The sequence below is a fragment of the Diadema setosum genome, chromosome 8 (assembly GCF_964275005.1).
Source record: "Diadema setosum chromosome 8, eeDiaSeto1, whole genome shotgun sequence".
In the NCBI taxonomy this organism is placed as follows: domain Eukaryota; kingdom Metazoa; phylum Echinodermata; class Echinoidea; order Diadematoida; family Diadematidae; genus Diadema; species Diadema setosum.
This window is the reverse complement of record NC_092692.1, coordinates 21,058,371-21,080,542: the sequence shown is the minus strand read 5'-3', so window position 1 is coordinate 21,080,542 and position 22,172 is coordinate 21,058,371. Positions and strand designations below refer to the sequence as shown.

At 38.8% G+C, this 22,172-nt stretch overlaps 1 protein-coding gene across 3 annotated transcripts in view; it reads right to left on the bottom strand.

Annotated features, from left to right (window-relative positions):
• The window catches only part of LOC140231435 (uncharacterized), an 89,280-nt gene that overhangs the window by 56,759 nt on the left and 10,349 nt on the right, over positions 1 to 22,172 (bottom strand). For all 3 annotated transcript variants that reach the window (XM_072311558.1, XM_072311560.1, XM_072311561.1), the window contains exon 2: positions 18,657 to 18,718. In XM_072311558.1, the coding sequence (XP_072167659.1) occupies positions 18,657 to 18,718 (62 nt within the window). The remainder of the gene's footprint in view (positions 1 to 18,656; positions 18,719 to 22,172) is intronic.

The following is a 22,172-nucleotide window of genomic DNA, read 5'->3' as shown; positions in this document are numbered from 1 at the left end:
GTTTCAAGTCGGGAATGATTCCGCGAGTAGAGAACTCAAAGGCACTAGAAAATCCAGAGTTACTGCTCAATCATTTGTCTGATTCGGAGAGGCATGATGTTGTCGACATCTTCCAGGAATTTCCGGAGGTTTGCAGTGATAAATTGGGCTGTGCGAAAGACACTGTTCATACAGTAGATGTTGGTGAAAATGCACCCATTAAGCAGCATCCATATCGGATTCATCCTGCTAAGAGAGAACAGGTGGATAGGGAGGTAGATTTCATGCTTGCAAATGGAATCATAGAGCCTAGTAACTCAAACTGGAGTTCCCCAGTAGTGCTAGTCCCAAAGGCAGACGGAACGTCCAGGTTTTGTATAGATTACAGGAAGGTCAATACCATAACCAAGACTGATTCGTTTCCGCTTCCTTTGATTGAGGAATGTATTGATCGGGTAGGAAGTGCTGAGTATGTCAGCAAATTGGATTTGATGAAAGGGTATTGGCAGGTGCCATTAGACAAAGATGCAAGAGAGATCTCGGCGTTTGTCACGCCCTCCGGGTTATACCAGTGTCGTGTCATGCCCTTCGGGATGAAAAATTCCCCCGCAACTTTTCTACGGATGATGAATCGAGTTATTGCTGGTCATGATAACTGTGTTGTCTATATAGACGATGTGTTGGTTTTCAGCAATACGTGGGAGGAGCATGTTGCTCATCTTCGAGAGCTGTTCCAGAGGTTGTCACATGCAGGACTCGTGGTGAATCTGGCCAAATGCGAGTTCGGGAAAGCTTGTGTGACTTACCTAGGTCACAAGGTAGGCCGAGGTAGAGTCGCACCACGAGATGCTAAGGTCCGAGCCATCTTGGACTTCCCAGTGCCGTCATCGAAACGGGAGCTTCAGCGCTTTTTGGGAATGTGCGGATTCTACCGGAGATTCGTCCCCAACTTCAGTCACCTAGTGGTGCCCTTGACGGACTTGTTGAAAAAGGGTACAACGTTCTTGTGGTCGGCGAGCTGCCAGGATGCGTTCCAGAAGCTGAAGGCCGTCCTCATGAACGATCCCGTGCTCATCGCACCAAACTTCGAGAGGAGCTTCCAGCTAGCTACGGATGCTAGTGACCGAGGAGTAGGAGCCGTGCTACTTCAGGATGACGACAACGGACACAGCAAACCCGTGTGTTTCTTCTCCAAAAAACTGAATCGCCATCAGCAAAAGTATTCAACTGTGGAGAAGGAATGCCTCAGTGTCGTTTTAGCCGTGCAACATTTCGAAGCGTATTTGGACGGTGGAAGAGACATCGTGGTGTACACTGACCATAACCCATTGACATTCTTAGAACGCTTCAAGCACAAGAATCAGCGTCTCTTCCGTTGGAGTTTGATTCTCCAACCGTACCCACTGAGAATTGTGCACATAGCAGGAAAGGACAACAAATTAGCAGCCGCTTTGTCGCGAGTTTGAAACTGTGCGCGCGCTGATAATGTTGCCGAACGATAACAATCTCAAATCTACAGTGAAACCTACATCAAGCTGAACATTTCAAACAATGTGTTTATGTATTTTCGTTCAGTTTTCTTCCTTTCCCAAGGATCTGTGAAGGAAGAAATTGTATTTATGCTAATCATGTTTGTTTTAAGCGAAAACAGTACATGTGAGTGATGCTAGGAAGTATGAGAAAGTACTAGTACACGATATTTTGTCTTATAAGGAGACATCACTTGAAAATTTTTTTGATGTGTTACACGCCAAGCATTGTATGATATTTTGAAAACCCAACATTACAGGAAGCGCCAGGATACAATATTTGTGGTGTGTAAGATTACAGTGAAAGTTGTGCTTCAGTTGCACACTTCTATTTTGATTTTGTTCAATGTACCCCAAAGAGTCAAAGGATTCATATTGTATGTACATGTATACCGATACGTTGCAGAGTTAATGCTAGCAAATGCAAAAACAGTATAGCAAAAACACAACCGGCCAGTCACAGGAAAACTGTTGATCAAATTTTGAGTTTTATGTCAACCGATCTGTGTTAAAACAAAAGAATTTGTGTTGTTTTGTATAAATGAAAAAGTGTTGAGTGACAGTGAGGCATAAAGAAGCCAAGATGTTATAATGTCACTTTTGTAAATTAATAACCTGTATATGTATTTCGTTACAGAGTGACAGCGTCACATTTGTGTGTCGAGTATGATCTCGATATTTTCCAGAGTTTACACATATATTACATCTTATCGCGTGACAGTACATATGTGTGAAGGGACAAAAAGAAATGTCCTATGTTCAAAATTTTGTTGTTGTTTTGGCTAACGTATGACCCAGAGTTGACATAAGTATAAGATGTATTAGCAAGTACATGAGTAGATGTACACATGTGTTGACGAGTTTAAATACGATTTTGTTATAATCATGAAATGTGTGCTGTTACCACATTCAGTGAAACTCCAGTGAAAGTTTGTGTTGGAGAAACAAACATATCTTTGCAACAGTCAGCACAATTTCATGAAGAAAGTGTATTTTTGGATTTCACATTTAAAGATGAAGTGTATGTGTTACCAAAAACAAAATACTATTCATGCCTGAAGTTATGTAAGTTTATTGGTCAAGTATGTGAGGATATAATTACAGTCGAGACTACCAGAAAGCACAGTCTCAGTCAAAATATTGATACTACTGGAGAAATGATTGATTACATTTGGTGTAATCTTTCCAGATTATGTGCACTCGTATATGTGCACCCGTTGAAAACAGTTTCACATGTGTATTACTGTAGACTGTTGATTTGTGTATTTACATGTTTTGTAGGGGGCTTGTCAAGTTTTCATATATTGTTCTAAAAGTGGACAATTGATGTCGGAGTTAACTGATTCTGATGAGACTCAAAATCAGTGATTATAAGTGTAGTATGCCAGGTGAGGTTTTAAGAAAACAACACAAAAACTATTTGAGTTTGTAATCGTGTGAGCTGAATACGTGTAGTAAGCAAGAACAGTGAAGTAAGCCTTACAACGAAGGTGTTTATAGTCGAAAAGTTACATTCATAACTTTCCTCTTGTTGGGGGGAGGTGTGACGGAGAACCGTAATGTGCCTTGGTGAAACCAGGGTGGGGTGGAATAAAAGTGTCCATTCGGGACATGAGAGTTGGAGTTGGCAAACATGGCGTAAACAGCTGTAGTCATTCGGTGCTGATCCAAGAATGTTTTGTCGGTGTATGACAGATGTTATGTCGGTGCTGACGGGTGTTCTGTTGGTGCATGACAGTATGTAGCCATGCACTAGGGCAAATCTTACTTTCAAGCTGACAAGTATTATAACTTATGGCACTATCGTATCCAGTACATGACCTTCATACTTAGAAAACACAATGAAAGGACATAGGGCTCTGTGATTACATATTCATTTGCTTGCCACATGTTTAGTTTAAGGCAAACTAAAACGGAATCCCAATGCTCTACAAAAAGAACTAGAAACAAATACTCACTTGCCAAATGGAATAATATATGAGCAAACATGTATATTAGGAGTATAGGGGTTAAGTCTAAACTACTAGGAACTGTCGGATTGCAGCAATAAACAAGAAGTAGGGCTCCTACATGTACTGGTACATGTCTGGGATGGATCTAAAATGTCAGTAATTGATATATGTTCACTTCTTTCCCACTCTGGTTTCGCCAGTACCTTGATTCTAAAAACGAAACCAGTACCTAGGTTCTACAAACGAAACAAACAACAAAAACCCCACACTCTGTCAATATCAGTGCTTAAACGTATTGTTTACCATTGGGAGCAGTGATCTAAAAAATGTTAAGAGTTAACACATTCGATGCATATGTGTTTGTCAGTTGTATCACAAAACATCCTACTCCTACCATATAAAAATTTTGCAATAAAACCCCATATACAAGGAGATATCACTGTTTTTCTCTATAAAATAGAACTGTAAATGGTTTAGTCTAGAAACAATTCTATCATAACTATTGTTCACATTTTTTTTACATTTGATGCAATATTTGGTACCCTGGGGTACCAAATGAAAATTCGCCATTTTGTTGAATTAATAATTTTTTTTTTCCAGCTCTGTACCCTGGCTTACCAAAAAATGTGTCAAAATATTTTTTTAGTATTATTATGCACAAAAATGTTTTTTTTTATTTGTGATTATACAACAATTAATGCATGCAACTGATAATTATTTTCTGCTCTGTTATAATCTTAACTGTTTGATACTATTGTACATATTATTGTTAGTACTGGCATTCTCTAGTTTACCTCTTCTATTGAGTTTCTTGTGTTTTTTGCGAGATTTGAGTAGGTCCTTGTATCCGCTGCTAGCACGGCCATCACTGCACGCAGACGCCATGACTATGGCCGTTGCGCTGGCGTAATGCTAGCATTCGTGCTTATAATTACGTAGCGCAGTGTACGTGTAATAATCAATTGCAGACGAAGTTGCCAGTCTACTACCCCGTAAATTAATGAATACAAAATGAAATGAGAAAATCATTTAAATGAAATATTTTTAATGATAACATTAGAAATCCACGTAAATATTTTATTAATCTAAGAAATAAATTCCAATTATCTAAATTGAACCTTTTTCTTTCACATTTCATCTCTTATTATCGACCATTCGCGCACACATAGAAGATTATAAAGATGGCAGCCCCCATGATCAAATTTTGAAGAAATACAGTTGATTTTGGGGTGAATTTTCTGGGCTTTCGGTGATTATTTTTTTTTCTGAAAATAAAAGTTACGGAAGATGATGTTTACAAAACGGTGTGGTGCTAGGAATTACCTCGAAAAACACCTATGGTGCTAGTTCACATTGCGACGACTTTGCCGTATCCGAATTCGGAATCGGTGTATCTGAGTTCGGATACGCATTATGAATAATGGGCATGAGATGGCGCTATACAACGCGGTACTCTGGGTTACAACGGTACCCCGGTGTACGGCGTGCCAAATTGTTCTAGAACTACTAGAACAATTTTAAAGGATTAAAGCTGGGTTTTTGTTTCATGTGCAAATAGTAAATAATGGCTTTAATGTATAAAACCAAGACTCTTCTAAAGGGAACAAAACTGATGAAAGAGGCAACACTTCCAACAGGTATGTACCTGATGCTTGGCTTTCCTGCAATGGATAGATGCATGATATACAAATACATAGGCCTACCGGCTGATAAATTGTCAAATTTTTCAACAACAATAACAACAACAAAATTGTAGGGACCTACTTGTAATTGTAACCTTAGATTGTGAATTATAGCATAATTTGGGTATTTTTCCTACATGAGTCACCATTCTTAGCCACAGTAAGTTACAGGTTGCTGCTGATTTTAAGTTTTGTCTTTTTGACAAGAAATGTAGATTCCTGGCTATATCACTTGCTACGCTGCCTATGCCTTACATAAAACGTGTCGCCACTGATACTTCCTATTGCTCAATAAACTTGGTAGCTGTGAATGTCTTCTAGCTGCTAACTTCGTTAACAGTGGGTCAGCAGCAATGAGGCAGTGAGCCCTTCTACTCGTCAGCAAACCACACACAAGTGCTTTTCTTTTTCCTTCTCACAAGGAGGCATGCATGGCATGCTACCACTAGGTACTTGTAGTGTGCTAAGATCATTAATGGGGGGGGGGGTATAACAAAGAGCACAATGTTTATTAAAGTAGGTCAGTGTGGATTATGTAGGCTCACCTACATGTAGTAAGCAGTATAGACATTTTGTGTAATAAATATTGTTGATTTAGCACTGAAACATACTAATGTAATATGGACTGGCCTTGAGGGGGATACCACATTTATTGCCTGAACTAGAATTGTATTGCCCAAGTCGAAGACGAGGGCAATACAACTCTAGTGAGAGCAATTAATGACGTATTCCCCGGAAGTAGACAGTCCATATCATTATCATTACCCATTTCAGGCATCTTGAGAAACAAAATAAATCATTACAATGTAAATTTGAACAATTTTTCACTTGGCGCCAGCTCGAGCTCTACACCACACTGCATGCTGCATCCCTACACACAGCTCAGGTATGTGGCGCGCGTATAACAGCTAACTCACACAGGCGCAGGGATCGTCCCCTAATTTTACGTGTCAACCTATGGGAATTTGCCCTCTGTCGCGAAACTCGGGTATGCGGCGCGCGTAGAAATTGCAAGGCTCACAGTACAGTCACTGTAAACAGCGATCGTCATTTAGTTTTACGTCTTAACCTGTGGCAATTTGCCCTTTGTCACGAAACTACTCAGCGAGAAACTGTCATCAACAGCAAATTTTCCTCACTGGGAGCTCAAGTGCCCGGGAGCTCAAGTGCCCGGATGCTATATTCCCCTCGTTTTTAACACGCAAATCCCATAGGCGTTTGTTAAAGCGGGGAATATTTGCTCCTCTTCTCCCTGCTGGTGCGTAACCCCGCGCATAAGATGAAGGGAATACAATTTCGAAGAACCACAGCTCTGATGCCTGATACGGGTAATAATCCTTGATATCTTTTTTTATTAGAGTTCAAGGTGTATTAAAAGGAGTTCTCTTGAGTTAATTGCAATATAGGATTGATTGCATTACGACTGTCAGGTGACTTGTGCTGACCAAACCATACTTCTTATATACTGCGTTGTGCCTACTTCATCTCTATGCACCCCCCCCCCCAACACACACACAAATGCCCAATTTCCAAATTGAGACAACCAACTTTAGGAACTTACAGGTGTTTAACGAAAATCAAGCAGTGTTTGATAAGTTTGTTTCACTGTGACTGGCAACATAGCACGCAGTTCTACACAACTGTGAGCTATCCACATAAATTCCTAACATCTATACCATATGTGATTTTTTAATGTACAATCATTTGAGAAGCAAATCCACAATTTCCTGTTTATGTTTTTCTTGTCTTGATTGTGGTTTTAAGTTTACCTTAATGTGAGATCCATCTCTGCTCATGAAAAGTGTGAAGTACTCTACATCTTTATATCAAACCAGGGAGGTGAGACGTCACCTCCTTGATCAAACCCTGATAGCCCTCATAATAATGTGCTATCGCTTTAGACATCCTGAAATTCACACCACTATACTGTAGCCACCACTTGTCACCACTTCTCTACTGGTGTGGGTTTTTTTCTTTTTTGTTGTTGCTGTTGTTGTTGCTTTGTCAGACAGGCACATACAAGAGCAAAAAGTCTCCCCATGCCCAGTTGACTGTTCCGAGCAAATTTCACCTAAGGCAGGGTTCCTGGATAAAAATATCTCGTGAGGATATCAGCTTTTTGCAGGGCACTTTAAAAAGTTTCTTAAACCAGAGGAAGTTGGGCATGTGTCACATCCTCTGACCCAAGCCAAGGCGCAGCCAACGTTTGCTGCTTTTCCATTCCAAATTGCCTTTTCAGACCAAAGAATTTTGATGAGTGATAATTATGACAATGTAGCAAACATGTGTGCTTTAGGTTGTAATCATGAGTCCAAGAAGCACATACAAGGTACTGCCAATGCAATGTCATACAAATGGCAGTATGTTCATGTATCTTACCATCAAGAATATTGCAGCTATTGATATAAAGCAAAGGGACAAGAACAGACTAAAAATAATTTATGTCTTATCTAGACCAGTAAGCAATACTGTACATGCTGTTATTTTCGCGTACAGATATTTTCACGAATGACGAGGCCATAGACATTTTCGCGAGATGTTGTTTTCGCGAACTGACGCCGACGCTTACGTTAATGCACTATTAACAGGGCGCATGGAGACATTTTCGCGTGTTGTTAAAGTCGCGATCCAACTGTGATTCGCGAAAATTAAACCCTCGCGAAAATAACAGCTTATACAGTAAACACTCCAGACCAATGAACTTCTTTCTAGTATCTTCTTTCCAGTATCTGACATACATGTATTGTATATGATCTACAGACAGGTTTGGTTTGTGTACACACTCATGCTTTGCACAAACATTTTGCACGCTGCAGAACACTAGCTAAGTGGGTGTCAAGACCAATGATGTCAGAGCATCTTGTATTCTCCCCACATGAAAAGGGTAAATGTAATAACAGGCACAGAGGGAAAATTTGTAAATGGCACTTTTTATTTTCGGTAAACAAACACTGATGGTAGATACATGGAATTACACTGCCCACATAATGACAGTCAAAGAATACTAGGTATCATTGAGCTTCTTTGGAGTCATCTACAACACTGGTTGGAAATTATCCTACAGTATGTTTCATCCTCTTCCACAAGCCAAGCTATATTAAAGGGACTGTACAGTACTGGTTGAGGCAGGGATTCATGTTTTGAACATTCCTAAGTGAGATAATGAGAAACCTCTTATGAAATATGAAAGAGCATGTAATTTTAAGAAGGATTCAGCGTTTATTTGATGAAAATTGGTTTTCAAATGGCTGAGATATCCAAAAAAGTGATAATAATAATAAAAGGCGACAGGCCATGCCTTTTATTAGGATCTCTTTGTTTCACCTTGTTTTTGGATATCTCAGCCATTTCAAAACTGATTTTCATCAAATAAACTTTTGATACCCCTTAGAATTGCATGCTCTTTGACATCTCACAGAGTGGTTTCTGAATATCTCGCAAAACGTTAAATGCTAAATCCTCACCTCGACCAGAACTGTACACACCCTTTAAAGGACAAGTTCACCTTCATAGACATGTGGGTTGAGCAAATGCAGCAATATTCGTAGAGCACATCATTGAGAGTTTGAGGAAAGTCGGACAAATTGCTCAAAAGTTATGAATTTTTGAAGTTTCTGCTTAGTCATGGCTGGATGAGAAGACCACTATTGCTTGTGATGTCACATGTGTACCACGATATGAAGAAAGAATTAAGAAAAATCACAATATTTCCATTTTTCTCGCATAACAAGAGAACACTCAACTTCTCCCTTTAAGAAGGCAGGGGGAATAATATTACCCTGAACATACATCAGTAACACGAAGAAAAAAATGTGCACTTTATTAAAAAAGTAAAGTTTTGTGAAATTCTTTTTATTTTCCCTATATTGTTGTACGCACGTGACAAAATATACTCCCACTCTTCCACAACGCATTTTCCCTTAACAGGGATGTCCATGCTTACCCCACGCGCCATCGTAATGATTTCCATTTGAATAACCCTAAACTCCTATTAGCTCAAAAATCAATTCGGCATAACGGGCCTGATATTTGGAATTCACTCCCTCTCCACATAAAACAGTGCACATCTCTTTATTCCTTTAAGGCAAATACAAAGAAATATTTCTTGGCACAATATCATACTGTACAGTAATCATTAAACATGTACCTCTTATACTCAACAACAAGGCAATATTTTGGTCCACCCCCTTTTCCTTTTCTTTTACTTTGCTGCTTGACCCGTCGCCCATATTATAACATATTCAATCATTTTCTTAGAAGTGCTGACCATCAACACTTTCGCGCTTCATCACCTGCACACGCACTCACAGGCACCTCTCCTGTTTACCAAGTAATTGTATAAAACTGGATTTACACGCATTTTAACATGGCCCATCCGTATTAGTGTTCAAGTACTACAATAAAAAATGGTAATTTAACTCTGGCTGTCCGTCTGTTCAAGCACGGCTTATAACGGCGGCCCTCTGCATCATATGTATATATTATATATTGTACTGTGAATCAAGTCATTATTGGCCATATAAACATTTTGTATGTTATTTAACGTTTCATTTGTCTTTATATACAAAATATGACTTACTATGTAATATGTCAATAATTTTCAGAATTGAATTTGTGTAATTGAACCTGCCTTTGTTATTTTTGTATTCTGAAAGAAAATATGAAATGCAGAAAATAAAATCTTTTCAAACAAAACATCACACACTGTAGTAGTCTTCTCATCTAGAGTGACTGCGCAGATACTTTAAAAATTTGTATCTTTTGAACGGATTGTCTGATTTCCCCCAAACTTTCACTGATGTGTTCTACTAATATTTGTTGCCTTCACTCAATCCACATGTATATGAAGGTGGACTTGTCCTTTAAAGTCCGGACGATTTTGAACAAATTTCACCATAATCTACATAAATCAAGGACCATAATGACTAAGTTTCATTGAAAAATACCCTCCCAACTCGTCACAATCGAGTTTTTAGCATCACTAATTTTGAATCGTAACTGTTCAATTTCTGTACGCCGGCGAGAAAGATCACGTGACGGCGTGAGGTATTAGAATCACATTGCTTTTTGTTTGGAGCGTCAGCTGGCTCGGGGAGCCCTGCTTGAGCAACGGCGACATGGGCCGAGCAAGCGGTAGCGTTCCGCGTGGTTCCGGCCACGCAGCGGAAGCACGCGGCATGATCGAAAATGCCGATGTGTGAGCATTTGGGTGTTCTAATAAACCGGGCGATGGCCAGAAGAAGAGTTTTTTGCCATTCCGAACCCAGAAAATGAGCGGGGAAGGTATATATCCGCGATGCTACCCGATCATGATCCTGAATGCTACAGTACGCAGTCCCATTACGCTATGTGTATGGGGCTGCTGGTCGCAGTTACCAGCAGCGGTACTATGATGAAGCTGGCGCTGGCGTTTCTTCCGCGGTTCAAGTTATACTGTCGTAATTTACCACCGTCAGACATACTCAACAGTCTCGGACAACAAGAGAGGCAATAATTCTGAAATTGACAGACTGATTTCAGATTGTTTACACTCAGAAGTTGAAAAAAAAAAACGATCGCGGATTGTGATAGCATTTGGCAGCAGCAGACGTACATGTATGCCTGATCACTCTGATGACAACAATAGCCAATGAAAATGATGGGGTAGACACTAATAAGTACGGCAGTATTACAATACATATGATATTTCAATAAAATGAAAATGTTAGAACATTGCAATTATTTTACATTAATCTTTGACGGATGTAATATAGATATATACCGAAGATCATTTGAATAAAGGAATACAGCATTTGGCAACAGCACTCCTAAAACAGTGTACGGACTCCTGCGGTAGCGCCAACTAGGCAGACCTCAGCAGGCATGCAGATACCGCGCCGCAGTCAGCAGTGCAATGGGAGATTGATGCTAGCTGGGCTGCGCTCGCGGTGCTCCGCTGAGGAAAGTGAGTCTGTGACGTTATGCGCAATGCATACTGGGACAGATAGTACGAAGGGCTGCTCGCGACGGATTCGAACATGAAGAATTGCCTTATTTTTCAAAAAAATCATAGTAAATGTATCTGATGGTCTTTTCTCGTCGGGAAAAGGGTAATAGGTTCATGAAATATTGTTCTTTACATGGGAAACGGCTGATAATCGTCTGGACTTCCCCTTTAAGTACTTGAGAGCATTCACCATCTCGGTGGAAGATGTAAAGTGAATTGAGTTTGAGTTTTATATGGAGAAAAGGATTAAACAAAGACATGAGCATGTTGATAAAAAGGGACCCTGGGGAAACAAGACTTGAAAAAGCTTTCATGCTTGTTGAAATGCAACATTTGAGTTACAACTGATGGTCTTACCATTTTGTTACCATGTTAAAGTGCTGAGTTCTTGCTTGACTGTACATTGATATCAACTACAAGAAGGAAGGAAAGTCATGAAATAGTGCCAAACAAGAGGTTTGCAAGGATTAGTAAATAAAGGATAAGAGAGCTTCAATGAAGTAGGGCTCCTAAAACCTCACGCTTTAATGTCTTTGTATCATGTGGAATATTCATCATTGATATCAATGACTTTTGTCACTTTGTAGGGCAAAACCTTTTCATGTTTGTGTGGAAATTATTACGAATCTTTGTGATACCAATATATCCACCAGCATCAAGTGTTTTTCATGATTAAAATGAAAATCTATTCAGGCAGTTTTCTATCACGTAAGATAGAGAAGAGAAAATTTATTCAGTGGATGAACTTGATAGCATGTGATTTTTTTCTTTCTTTTGTGCATGACAAGCACTTCTGTAACAAATATGTAGGTGAAAAACCACACTACATGATATTGTATGCTGGCATTATAACATTCTTATGATTTGATTTTATCACTCTCTACTATTCCTGATAACTGCTGTTTGTAACTTGTAATTTTCTACTCAGCCCTTTTTATATCAAACTATAAAATACCTGTAACAAAACTGAACTCCGTTAAAAAAAAAAAAAAAAAAAAAGAAAGTTGGGTTTACAGGCTAAATACATGTAAATGTCAATGTTTGGAGAATATAAATACTCAGCTTGATCACAGATCAGATCACTTGTATCCTGATACCTAAAGGTCAGATACACGGGGACCATATCAAGATTTGATAGAGCAACTAAGCCCTCTGGTTCTGTTTTCAATCATTAAAGCACACACACACATACACACACACATGCACACAAACACAACAAACAAATAAAGCTCAGAGGGAGTGCTTTAAAATCATTTGGTCTATATGCCTAAAGCTTTATAATCCAAGTCCATCGTATCAAATGTATCAAGTTACCTGGCCCCTGTTAAGGATAAAACTTCTTTGATGGGACTACAAACTTGTGGCACTTAAATCATCATATTGATTCAAATTGTAATGCAATAGCCTTCCCAGTCAATGAACTAGCCAGGGAAATGACAGGTGACAAAAGCAAAAATGCTGGAACTCTTAGCATATAGAGTTAGGTTATGTGTGTGAAAAGGCTAAGGAATTTTAGAGGACAAGACACTGCTTCTAATAATCTAAAGATCCAGAAGCTAGAATTTGTTGCAACTAAAATGAGTTTTGCAAAGGTGTGGCAAGCATCCAGTGAGCTGTGTCAAACCCACATATTATATTACCTTGGGAAACTTAGCCTCTGACCTGACAATTCCCCCCCCCCCCCTTTTTTTTAAGGAAAAAAAAACAAAGCTTACCATGAACAGGGCAGAAATGTATGTTTCTCTTCTAAACATGGGAGAGAACACTATTACATGTACAGACTTACAGGGACACAAGCGCAGCTAGGGCAAAGGAGTGCAAGCACTTCCGCCCTGCAGCACATATCAACCTACGACCCTTGATGCTTAGGTAGTTCAGCCTCTTTGCATTAACTTCTGAGGCAGTCCCTTACACAGATCAGCAGCGGGCGCAATCAGACGGATATGGATGTCAGAGACAGGCAGCGTATTGGGTGAATAGAATATTGCTGTTGCTATGCAGGAAACGGGTTCAACTGATCCGAGCAGGGAATAAGTGAGGGTCTGGCTTCCAGGCTTAACAGCTAGAGGGCGCTATACATATTCTGCTTTATGCCTGTTTGGTATTGCAGCTAAAGTAATATTCATAAAAATTTGTTTTGAAGTGGTTATTCCATTCTACAACACCAACACACATGTAAACCTTCTTTTTTTCAAATAAAACAGGCTATTTACAGTATTGCATCATTTGTTCTTAAATCTACTAGTTGATACAGTTCATTCATGTAATTTCCTGGAGGACATTTTGCTTATGAGATAATCAAATGTTGCCTGTGGAACATGACAAATATAACTTTGGATTCAGTCTGCCTCTCTTGTGCCTTAATGTTTGTATTACTTGGTAAATTTCATCAGATGTCTTCAGGGTATCAACTGAGCTTCTTTCAAGCTTTACAAGCATTCAAAGATTCAAAGCAAAACTGGAGTATTCCTCAAATTTTCAATTACCACTACAAAAGCTTCCTCTAAAATAAATCTCGACTATCCTCCGCCCCCCCCCCATTACACTTTCATGCATGTATTAAAACAATAACAGATACAAATAGAGGTACATATGTTTTGTAACATCAACTAACAATAATACATTGCATGTGTTAATAACTCCAAGTGATTTCAGATACTGGTCTGTGTGACAGTTTGACTTTTTTTATTCTGCGGATCGTACTATTAAACTAAAATTTACATTGTTTGTTTTGCCTTACAGCAACATGCCCATCTCTTGCTACCAATTATAACCGAACTAACACACACACACACACACACATAACAAAAACAGCAACAACAACAACAACAACAAAGTACAATAAAACCTTACCCATCATAACTGACTGAATGACAAATTCCTCTCCTGTAAGGTCTGAGGGAGATTTTGGCTACAAAGCAAACCCTGGTTGGTTACCAGAGCAACTACAATCATACAACATTTGACTGCCTGGGGAACATGATGAGGTTTGACCCACTACTGATTGGGGTCACTATCATCCCACTTCTCAATAAGCTTCTGGAGTAGCATCTAACAAAAATCTCAGAGTTGTCATAACAGGTCTGGACTAAAGGAAGTAGCATCCCAAGATGTAAAACCCACTTGCCTGCTTGTTTGGGGCAACTCATACTTCCTGTTGGGCAATGCTGCACACTGGCACTGGTGCAATTGTCTCTGACCAGTAAAAATCACTGTTAGACTTGTAACTTTTCTAGGAATAGACCACTAAAATATGGAAAAACTGGGTACCTACTGGTCCGACAGGTCGGACCAGTAGAAGAAAAAATGGGTTAGTGTGCAGCCCTGTGTTGGGCAAGTGATAACAGGCATTTTCCTATCATAAGTATGGAGCCCTTGCCCAATTCCCATTCAAGCAAGCAAAAGAATTACTTTTTTAGATATCTTGCAAATATATTGCATGATGACGAAAAAATATATTACAAAAGGAAAGATAAAATTGGCTAAAGAGCAAGTTTAGCAGGCTGCAACAGTACATTGTAAATGAACATGTTCAGTAGCTCATGTTCATTCATAGTACACTAGTTCATAATATTTACAATGTTTTAAAATGATAAAATGTATCAAGTACCCGACAGCCTAAAGAAATATACAGCAATTTCTGTCAAATCCAGAACTTTCCAAATCCCTTCCTCTTCCAACTCTGGAAATAGTTCAAATCCTGACTGGGCAATGTGCCCTCAATACTCACTGAATTATCTATCAGCCCATATTGTGGTACTTCCTTTCAAAGACAGAGAACGTCTGATAGATCACTTTAGTTAGCAAATACAGTACAAGCCAACCCTTCTGGAATGATGTTGTGACTCAACCACATGAAGAAAAGTAGGCAATTGCAAAAGTATGAAAAAGAAAAAAAAATAAGTGGGGACCAAAAATTCTTTCCTGTCTGGTTGTTTTATTTCTCAGGATGCCAGTCAATAATGACAAGTGGTACTGCATGCAGCACCATTCACTGACATTATAAAAAGCTGATGTAATATGTTTGTAACAACACTATGTCCTACTCACAGTATCTCTACTCTAGAGAACAAAATAATAGTTCCAATAATATCATCCATAAGACAAGCACACACAAATGTATATATGGCAGTGATTTCATCAATGCTTCATTTTCCTTCACCTTTTCATAATTACCTCCGCCAAGGGAGGAGGTTGTGTTTTCATCGGCATTTGTTTGTTTGTCTGTGTGTAAAATAACTTAAAAGGTTGTAAACAGATACATTTGGATGAAACTTACATGAAAGGCTGAGAATGAAACAAGGAACAGATGATTAGATTTTTGTAGTGATCCAGACCATATCTCTCTCTCTCTCTCTCTCTTTCTCTTTTTTCGGGGGGGTTCAAATAAATTTGCTGGAAGTTTCCAGTTTTATTATTCACAGAAAGGTCCAAATTACCTACACTTGTACTTCTACTTCTACAATATACCAGCATATGAAAGGAATTTTATTTTTAGGGTTGCAAAAGGGACACAGTATGAACTTAATTGATGTATCACACACCTTTCCACAATATGATACATACAACTGTGTATATTGTAACTAAATTTATAGATACAGCACTTTTTTACACAGTATATGACTTTGACAGCTGTATATGATTCTATTTTTGACATGATACAATGATATTATACTTTACAAAATCAATAATGCTTGTAAGATTCAAATCACTGAAAAAGGAAGTAAATGTGATGAAAGATGCAAAAAAAAAACCACACCATTTTTTAATACATATGCTTGATAAAGGTAGAAAAAATTAAGAAACATCTACAGTGTATAAGCAATTTCAGATTTATTTTTTTCTGTTGCTAAAAAATGATATCTTTCTTTAACCCTCAGTCTCTGTCAGATAAATTTTGATATCACATATGACTTATATATCAAGTTTTTACAAGTATGATAAAATTCTGTTTTTTGTTGTTTCTTTAGTCAGAAAACTTACTGTTACATTAAGTTGTATAATCAAAGATGCATGTAAACCATTTCACAGATGGTAAAAAGATATCATCATCACGTGAAGGCAGACAAAAGCTACATGTGCTACAGTAGTTGGTGACATAGGCAGTGCAGTACAGTCACTTGCGGCAGGAAATAGTGCTAATTTACATCCACAGTATGAATCATAGACTATTTGATGGCTGCTCTGATCCAGAGCAAACACAGGGAAAGAGAACTGAAAATGAAAGAAAGGGGCAAAGAGACTGTGAAACAATAAACTCTTATGATAACGTAATATCATTGCATACTGCGCAAGGCATGCATGAAAATATGATTTACACTGAACAAAATCTATAGGAGGCCCCAATATTCGAAATGCAAAATCGCAGTATCATCTGATAGAATTATGCCATTTACTTCATAAGCACAAAATCTCTAAATTGGGACTCAAAAGACAATTTTGCAAATGGAGAATTTGTGATCATGAACCACTGGAAAAGCATGAAAAATAAGGTGGTGAATTCCTACCGTCGAGACAGTATGATTGCATTTGTGTTACGAAAGACAATTTCTTTGGTGTGTTGTTTACGGGTATAAGTTGACTAGTGAAAAATAAAACCACAACAAAAGTATTATGTAAATGTACATGTATATAGTGCCTCAACAATCACAAATTTCTCATGCAAATGGTGACATCATATCATGCTATTACTATCTCACACAATAGTAGTCACCACAGCAGCGACCATAGAAGACCTAGCTCTGCTGCTTTTGTAGATTGATATGCATTAACACATTAGCGTAGTTTGCAATGGTCAGAGTGCTCAGTAAAACAAAGCAAACTTGTGATAACATACTGTATTTAGCTTCATATAGAAAATGTTATATATCTCAATGGCATTTTGAATTTACAATTGTATTCCTGGAAAGGGTGACACAGCAATGTAGTCTGTCTCATGTATGGAAGGAAATATACTTGCTGGTAAATAACCCCCACAATAAGTGTGCTGTGTGCAAACCATTCAAAGCCGGAGGTAAACCTGCTGTACTCCACAGAAAGGCAAATCAGGAACATACACACAGAAGCCATTTACAAGAAGAAGACAAAAAATGTAAAGATGCAGGAGCTTGAAAGGTGGAAACAAGGGCTGGTATGCAATATAATGAATAGATTTCATTTCTTGCATATGCATCAATCCTATCTTATCCCAATGATAACCAATTGGATTCCAGTTATCAAATGTATGTTGCATGGCAATAAAAAGTAGAGACCTGAGCCAGTATCCACACCAGAATATGCAAACAAGGTGAAAAACATGCATAATCTTACACTGTAACCTCCCGTAAGAGAGATCTGTAATACCTCATTCACAGCTACTCAGATCTATACCTCCTCTCTTTGTGGATTCATTACAACCTGCCAATCAGTTAATGGTGGTGTAAGCATGTTTAAACTAGTATCATATGGCAGAATGAAAGTGTGGACATCATGTTTTCCCACAACCAAGTTTCACGATCAGCATTCTTCAAAAATCTCTCCTTGCCACTTTCTTTTTGTGTGTGTGTGTGTGTGTGTGTGTGTGTGTGTGTGTGTGTGTGTGTAATTACGAACCAAACAGAAGTAAAATACTGCTTTGAAGCAAATCCTAATGCATATAAGTCCTTTCATTTGAATGCTACTGTATAATGTCAAATCTAATTGTAATTGGGTACAGCATATCAAATCCCGGTATGGATACGGTATTCTGGAGTAACATCAGGCAAGAGAGCATACCAGTTTATGTACAGAAATTTGTTTCTAATAACTGGCCTTTCTCTTGGTATTCTCAGATCCAAATCACGCATGCCTATATTTTATTTGTTTGACTTGCAACTCAATATCTTCTTTCAATTCACATATCTACTTGAATTTTCTTCATGCCTATACATGTATGTGTACATAGGCTACACCAGGAGTTACAATGTAGTCCATGTACGGTACATGTATATCACTTCCCAGATAAAGAACATGCCATATTATGATTCCTTTGTACAATCTTGTTTTATTCATATTCATTCACAAACAAAGAATTCTACTCAATGTCACAGACACATGAACATGACAGCTCTTTCAAGGTCATTTGAACCTCGGTAAAGAAATCGAAAGTTATTAACCAGAGAGAAACTTGAGCCAGCAGTTATGAAATGATACTGAGAACTTTGTGTGGACCTCCATCCAGTGCAGAGTAAAATTCCATTTTCAAGTTTTATTTTCACTGTGTAGAGGAATCTACTTTGGTTTTGCTCAACCTCCCTCTTTTGTCTAAATTTCCTATCATATTCTTTTTCTTTTCATGGATATCCCTAATATGCATGTTTGACTAACCTCATCTGATCAATGTTGTATTGCCTAGTATGTCGGTGCTAAGGATAATGAAAACTTTTGAATTTATGTCATAATTTTTGTAAGTTTATCTGGGTTAAATTTAAGATAAGATTACATAACATTAGAAGCTATCAGAAGCTTACAGGGATTACTACTATTTTTTTTTTAAAACAGAAATACTTACCTTTGAGGATTTGTTTGAAGTGTACTGAAGAGCTAGCTGCAGATAGGCTTGCTTCACCTCCTCTGAAACATATCAACACAAAGAAGGCAAACAAAATAATCATCCCTGTGATTTATGCTACATATTATTATTATTATTATTTATTCGACTTTCAATCACAAATATCGATATTAATTTTTTCGAAATCAGAACATACACTGTGTGGCAAGATCTATAATTGAAAAATGCATTTATGGGTGCCAACTCTGGTGTTATGGGCATTCACACATTTCATGTTTAAATTGCCCTTTCAGCGAGCTGTCTCAGTTGAATACACTTGTAAACAAATTTATATTACAGTCCCTAAAATTGTGGCATTCAACAGGGTCAGGTTCTGTTAATGTTAATTCCAACTCTCTTGTCAGTAGCTGAAAGAATATTGTGGCTGAGCTACAATGGGCAAGAAAATCTGTTAAACACAATGGACCCCTAACAACCCTATCATCCTTGTTTCCTGCCATCTTGTGTTTTCTCTCAATATGATAAAGAAGCACACTCCATTCAAAACTGTCCCACTAAGCTTTCTTAAAACTATGACACACTAAATATATATATATATATATATATATATATATATATATATATACATATATATCAGGTCATCAACACAGGGCGCCTGGTATAAATGTGTTCAAATCGGACTGCAACGCTACATGTACAATTGTACTTCGCCAGATCCAATTGATCCAATTTCCGGCACTTGGTTTAGATCACATATGAATAGGTAGGTTGCTAAGGAAACTTACATGTACATGGAAGTTTTGCCGTGTGTATCTGTTAAGACCATACCCCTTGCTGTCTCCTGTGGTTTTAGTCCCTACTTTAGGATGCATTGCAAGCCATACAGAATGGTCATACACTGAAGAAAATGTATTCTGAAGTACATACCGGTATATCAGTGGAGTTTACTAGAGCATTTAAATGGCCAATCTGGAAAAAAAAAAATGGTATTCTGAAAAGTGCCTCAACTGAAAAGTCCCCAAAATGAAATCATTCTCAACAAACGAACTACATCTGTCAGGATTGTCAGGACATCTGCCCACAGAATATGACCTGTAAACGTCACAATTTACACAATATACATGCATGGGAGTCATTCATATTCTAGCAGCCACACAAAAAGTCAGGCTTTTGTTCAGTCTATAATGTAGATACAGATGTGCTGGAGTTACAATTCAGTGCTCTCCACCACTCAGGCAGCCGTTTTCATCGTCCGTCTGCTTCGGGTGCACTGCCTTTATATTCTGGGGGCCATGGGCTTTACATTATCATAAAATGGGCTTTCTTGAATCTCTGCAATCTGATTGGTCAATTTTCATGCACTGATTTTTACTGATCCACACTAAGCCATGCGTCCGGGAAAATCTAAACACATGGCCATACGTCTGGTAAAATCTGAATGCATGGCTCAAGTCTTGTGTAGTGTTGTAAGTGTACCGGACACATGACGGGAAAAAGGTATTTCATGAATTTATGGGTCCATTTTATAGTACGAATGATGCACAGACCTATTTCGTGCATCGATCAGAACTGGATGCTCTTGTTTAACTTTGACCCCGCTTACAGTAACGGGTCGGCCCGCTTTGCCGTCCTCGGACTTGCATTTTTGTGCGTTTACACTGCCTTGCGAGCAGCGGCCTCGGAGAGAAATCCCCTCCCGCGTGTTTACCATTCGTCGTTTGTGGCGCGCTAATGGACTGGGACTGTTGTAAACGAAAGGGTTACTGTATTCTGTTAATAGACAACATTACTCCGACGTTTGATTACAGAATTTTAATCAGAAAAATAAGGGTAAAGAAATCAGATGTACAGATCTATACCTGTCAAGAAGGATATAATCTTAAAAATTATTGAGACAGCAGCCGGTTTTCTACGCAGGATACTGGTCCCAGCTGAACAAAATGACACAACGGAAGTGAACACAAAATAAAACCAAAGATCGTACATAGTGTACGATCTTTGATGAAACCAAACCGGTGCGTGACATCAGCGCGATTTCTACAGCTAGCTGAGAGGGCAGGTCGCGCAATAGGGTCCGCTTGCGTTTACACCAATGAAAGGCCGGCCTCGAGGTAGTCTCTGGCCGCCATTTGGTACCGCAATTTGGTACCCCATTTGGTACCGCATTTCAACTTTTGTGCGTTTACATCAACCGGAAGGCCGGCCTTTCGGTTGGTGTAAAAGGGGTCTTTGGAACAGTCTAAAGCCCACTTGCTGCACTTGTGGGTTTAAACAGTTCCAAAGTTAACCTCGCATATCCGCTTCTCACCGATCCACTCTGTCCTGTGCATCACTTGTATAATGACATGCTTCGTTGGGAATCTTGCTAGCAGCCACTCTACTCACGCAACGGATGCACATTATGAGGTAACTCTTATCATTTCGCATTCAAAGTTACAACACAAAGTGTGCGTAGCCAGTGAATAAGGCTTGCTGGAATTAAAATAAAAAATATAATTTCTTATGTAAGCTGTTCATCAGGTATGGTAAGTGACAGCATCATAGATGCATGTCAGAGTAGGTCTTAAGCCTGCCGCACACTATACGACTCACGACTATACGACTGACAGACAGCGTCTGAACTAAACACACATGTTTATTCTGAGGCTATTGTGATTTATTTCGGATCCAAAGTCTGTCAGTCCTATAGTCGTGAGTCGTATAGTGTGCGGTGGGCTTTAGACTTGGTCTAGTCGTCTTAATTTCTGCATTATTGACTAAGATTTTGTTTCTTTATTCAAATTTATAAAATTCTTGTGTCAAGTTGTTTTTATTGCAACTGATTTACAAATTACCCTAGATCAACGTTTGTTTCATTGTGATCGATCCTATCATTGTATCAATCATTCTTCTTTCGTAGGAGACAGCTAGGCAGTGTCACAAATTCATTGCAGCCAGCTTACTGTGTCGGGGTTTGGACTATGTGGGGGAAGCGTGGGGCACTCTTGGATGATGTGACGAGCAGTCTATTCCACAACATCACAAGGGCAGACTGCACAAGGGCACACTGCAGAAGGGCAGACTGCAGAAGGGCACAGACGTGCAGACCCCAGTGGTACAAGTTGGTGTTGAACCGACCAATTCCAGTCAGAAGTCAATTTAGTGTAGTTTTCTCCTTGCAAGGCACAGCAGTGCTTACAATTGTCATTAAATCATTACCTCTGATATTTTTACCTCTGATATTTTTACATGTACCTCTGATGTTTTTAACACTCGGCATTATTACCTCTGACATTTTACCTCTTGACATTTTCACACCCATTTGTTATCAGTCCCTTCATAGACATAGGGAATGGGTTACATTGTATGTGCAAATATTGAAAAACACGGATCATGCGCCCCTCCGATTCACTGCCAACCACCTGTCGCTGCCTATGCCAATCTTTCTGGCCAAAAGTGCTAGGTTCTATGGCTCTTAGGAGTCGGAAAAGCAAGCACGCCATCGAGCGTTCATGATCATGATGATGGACTCTTCTA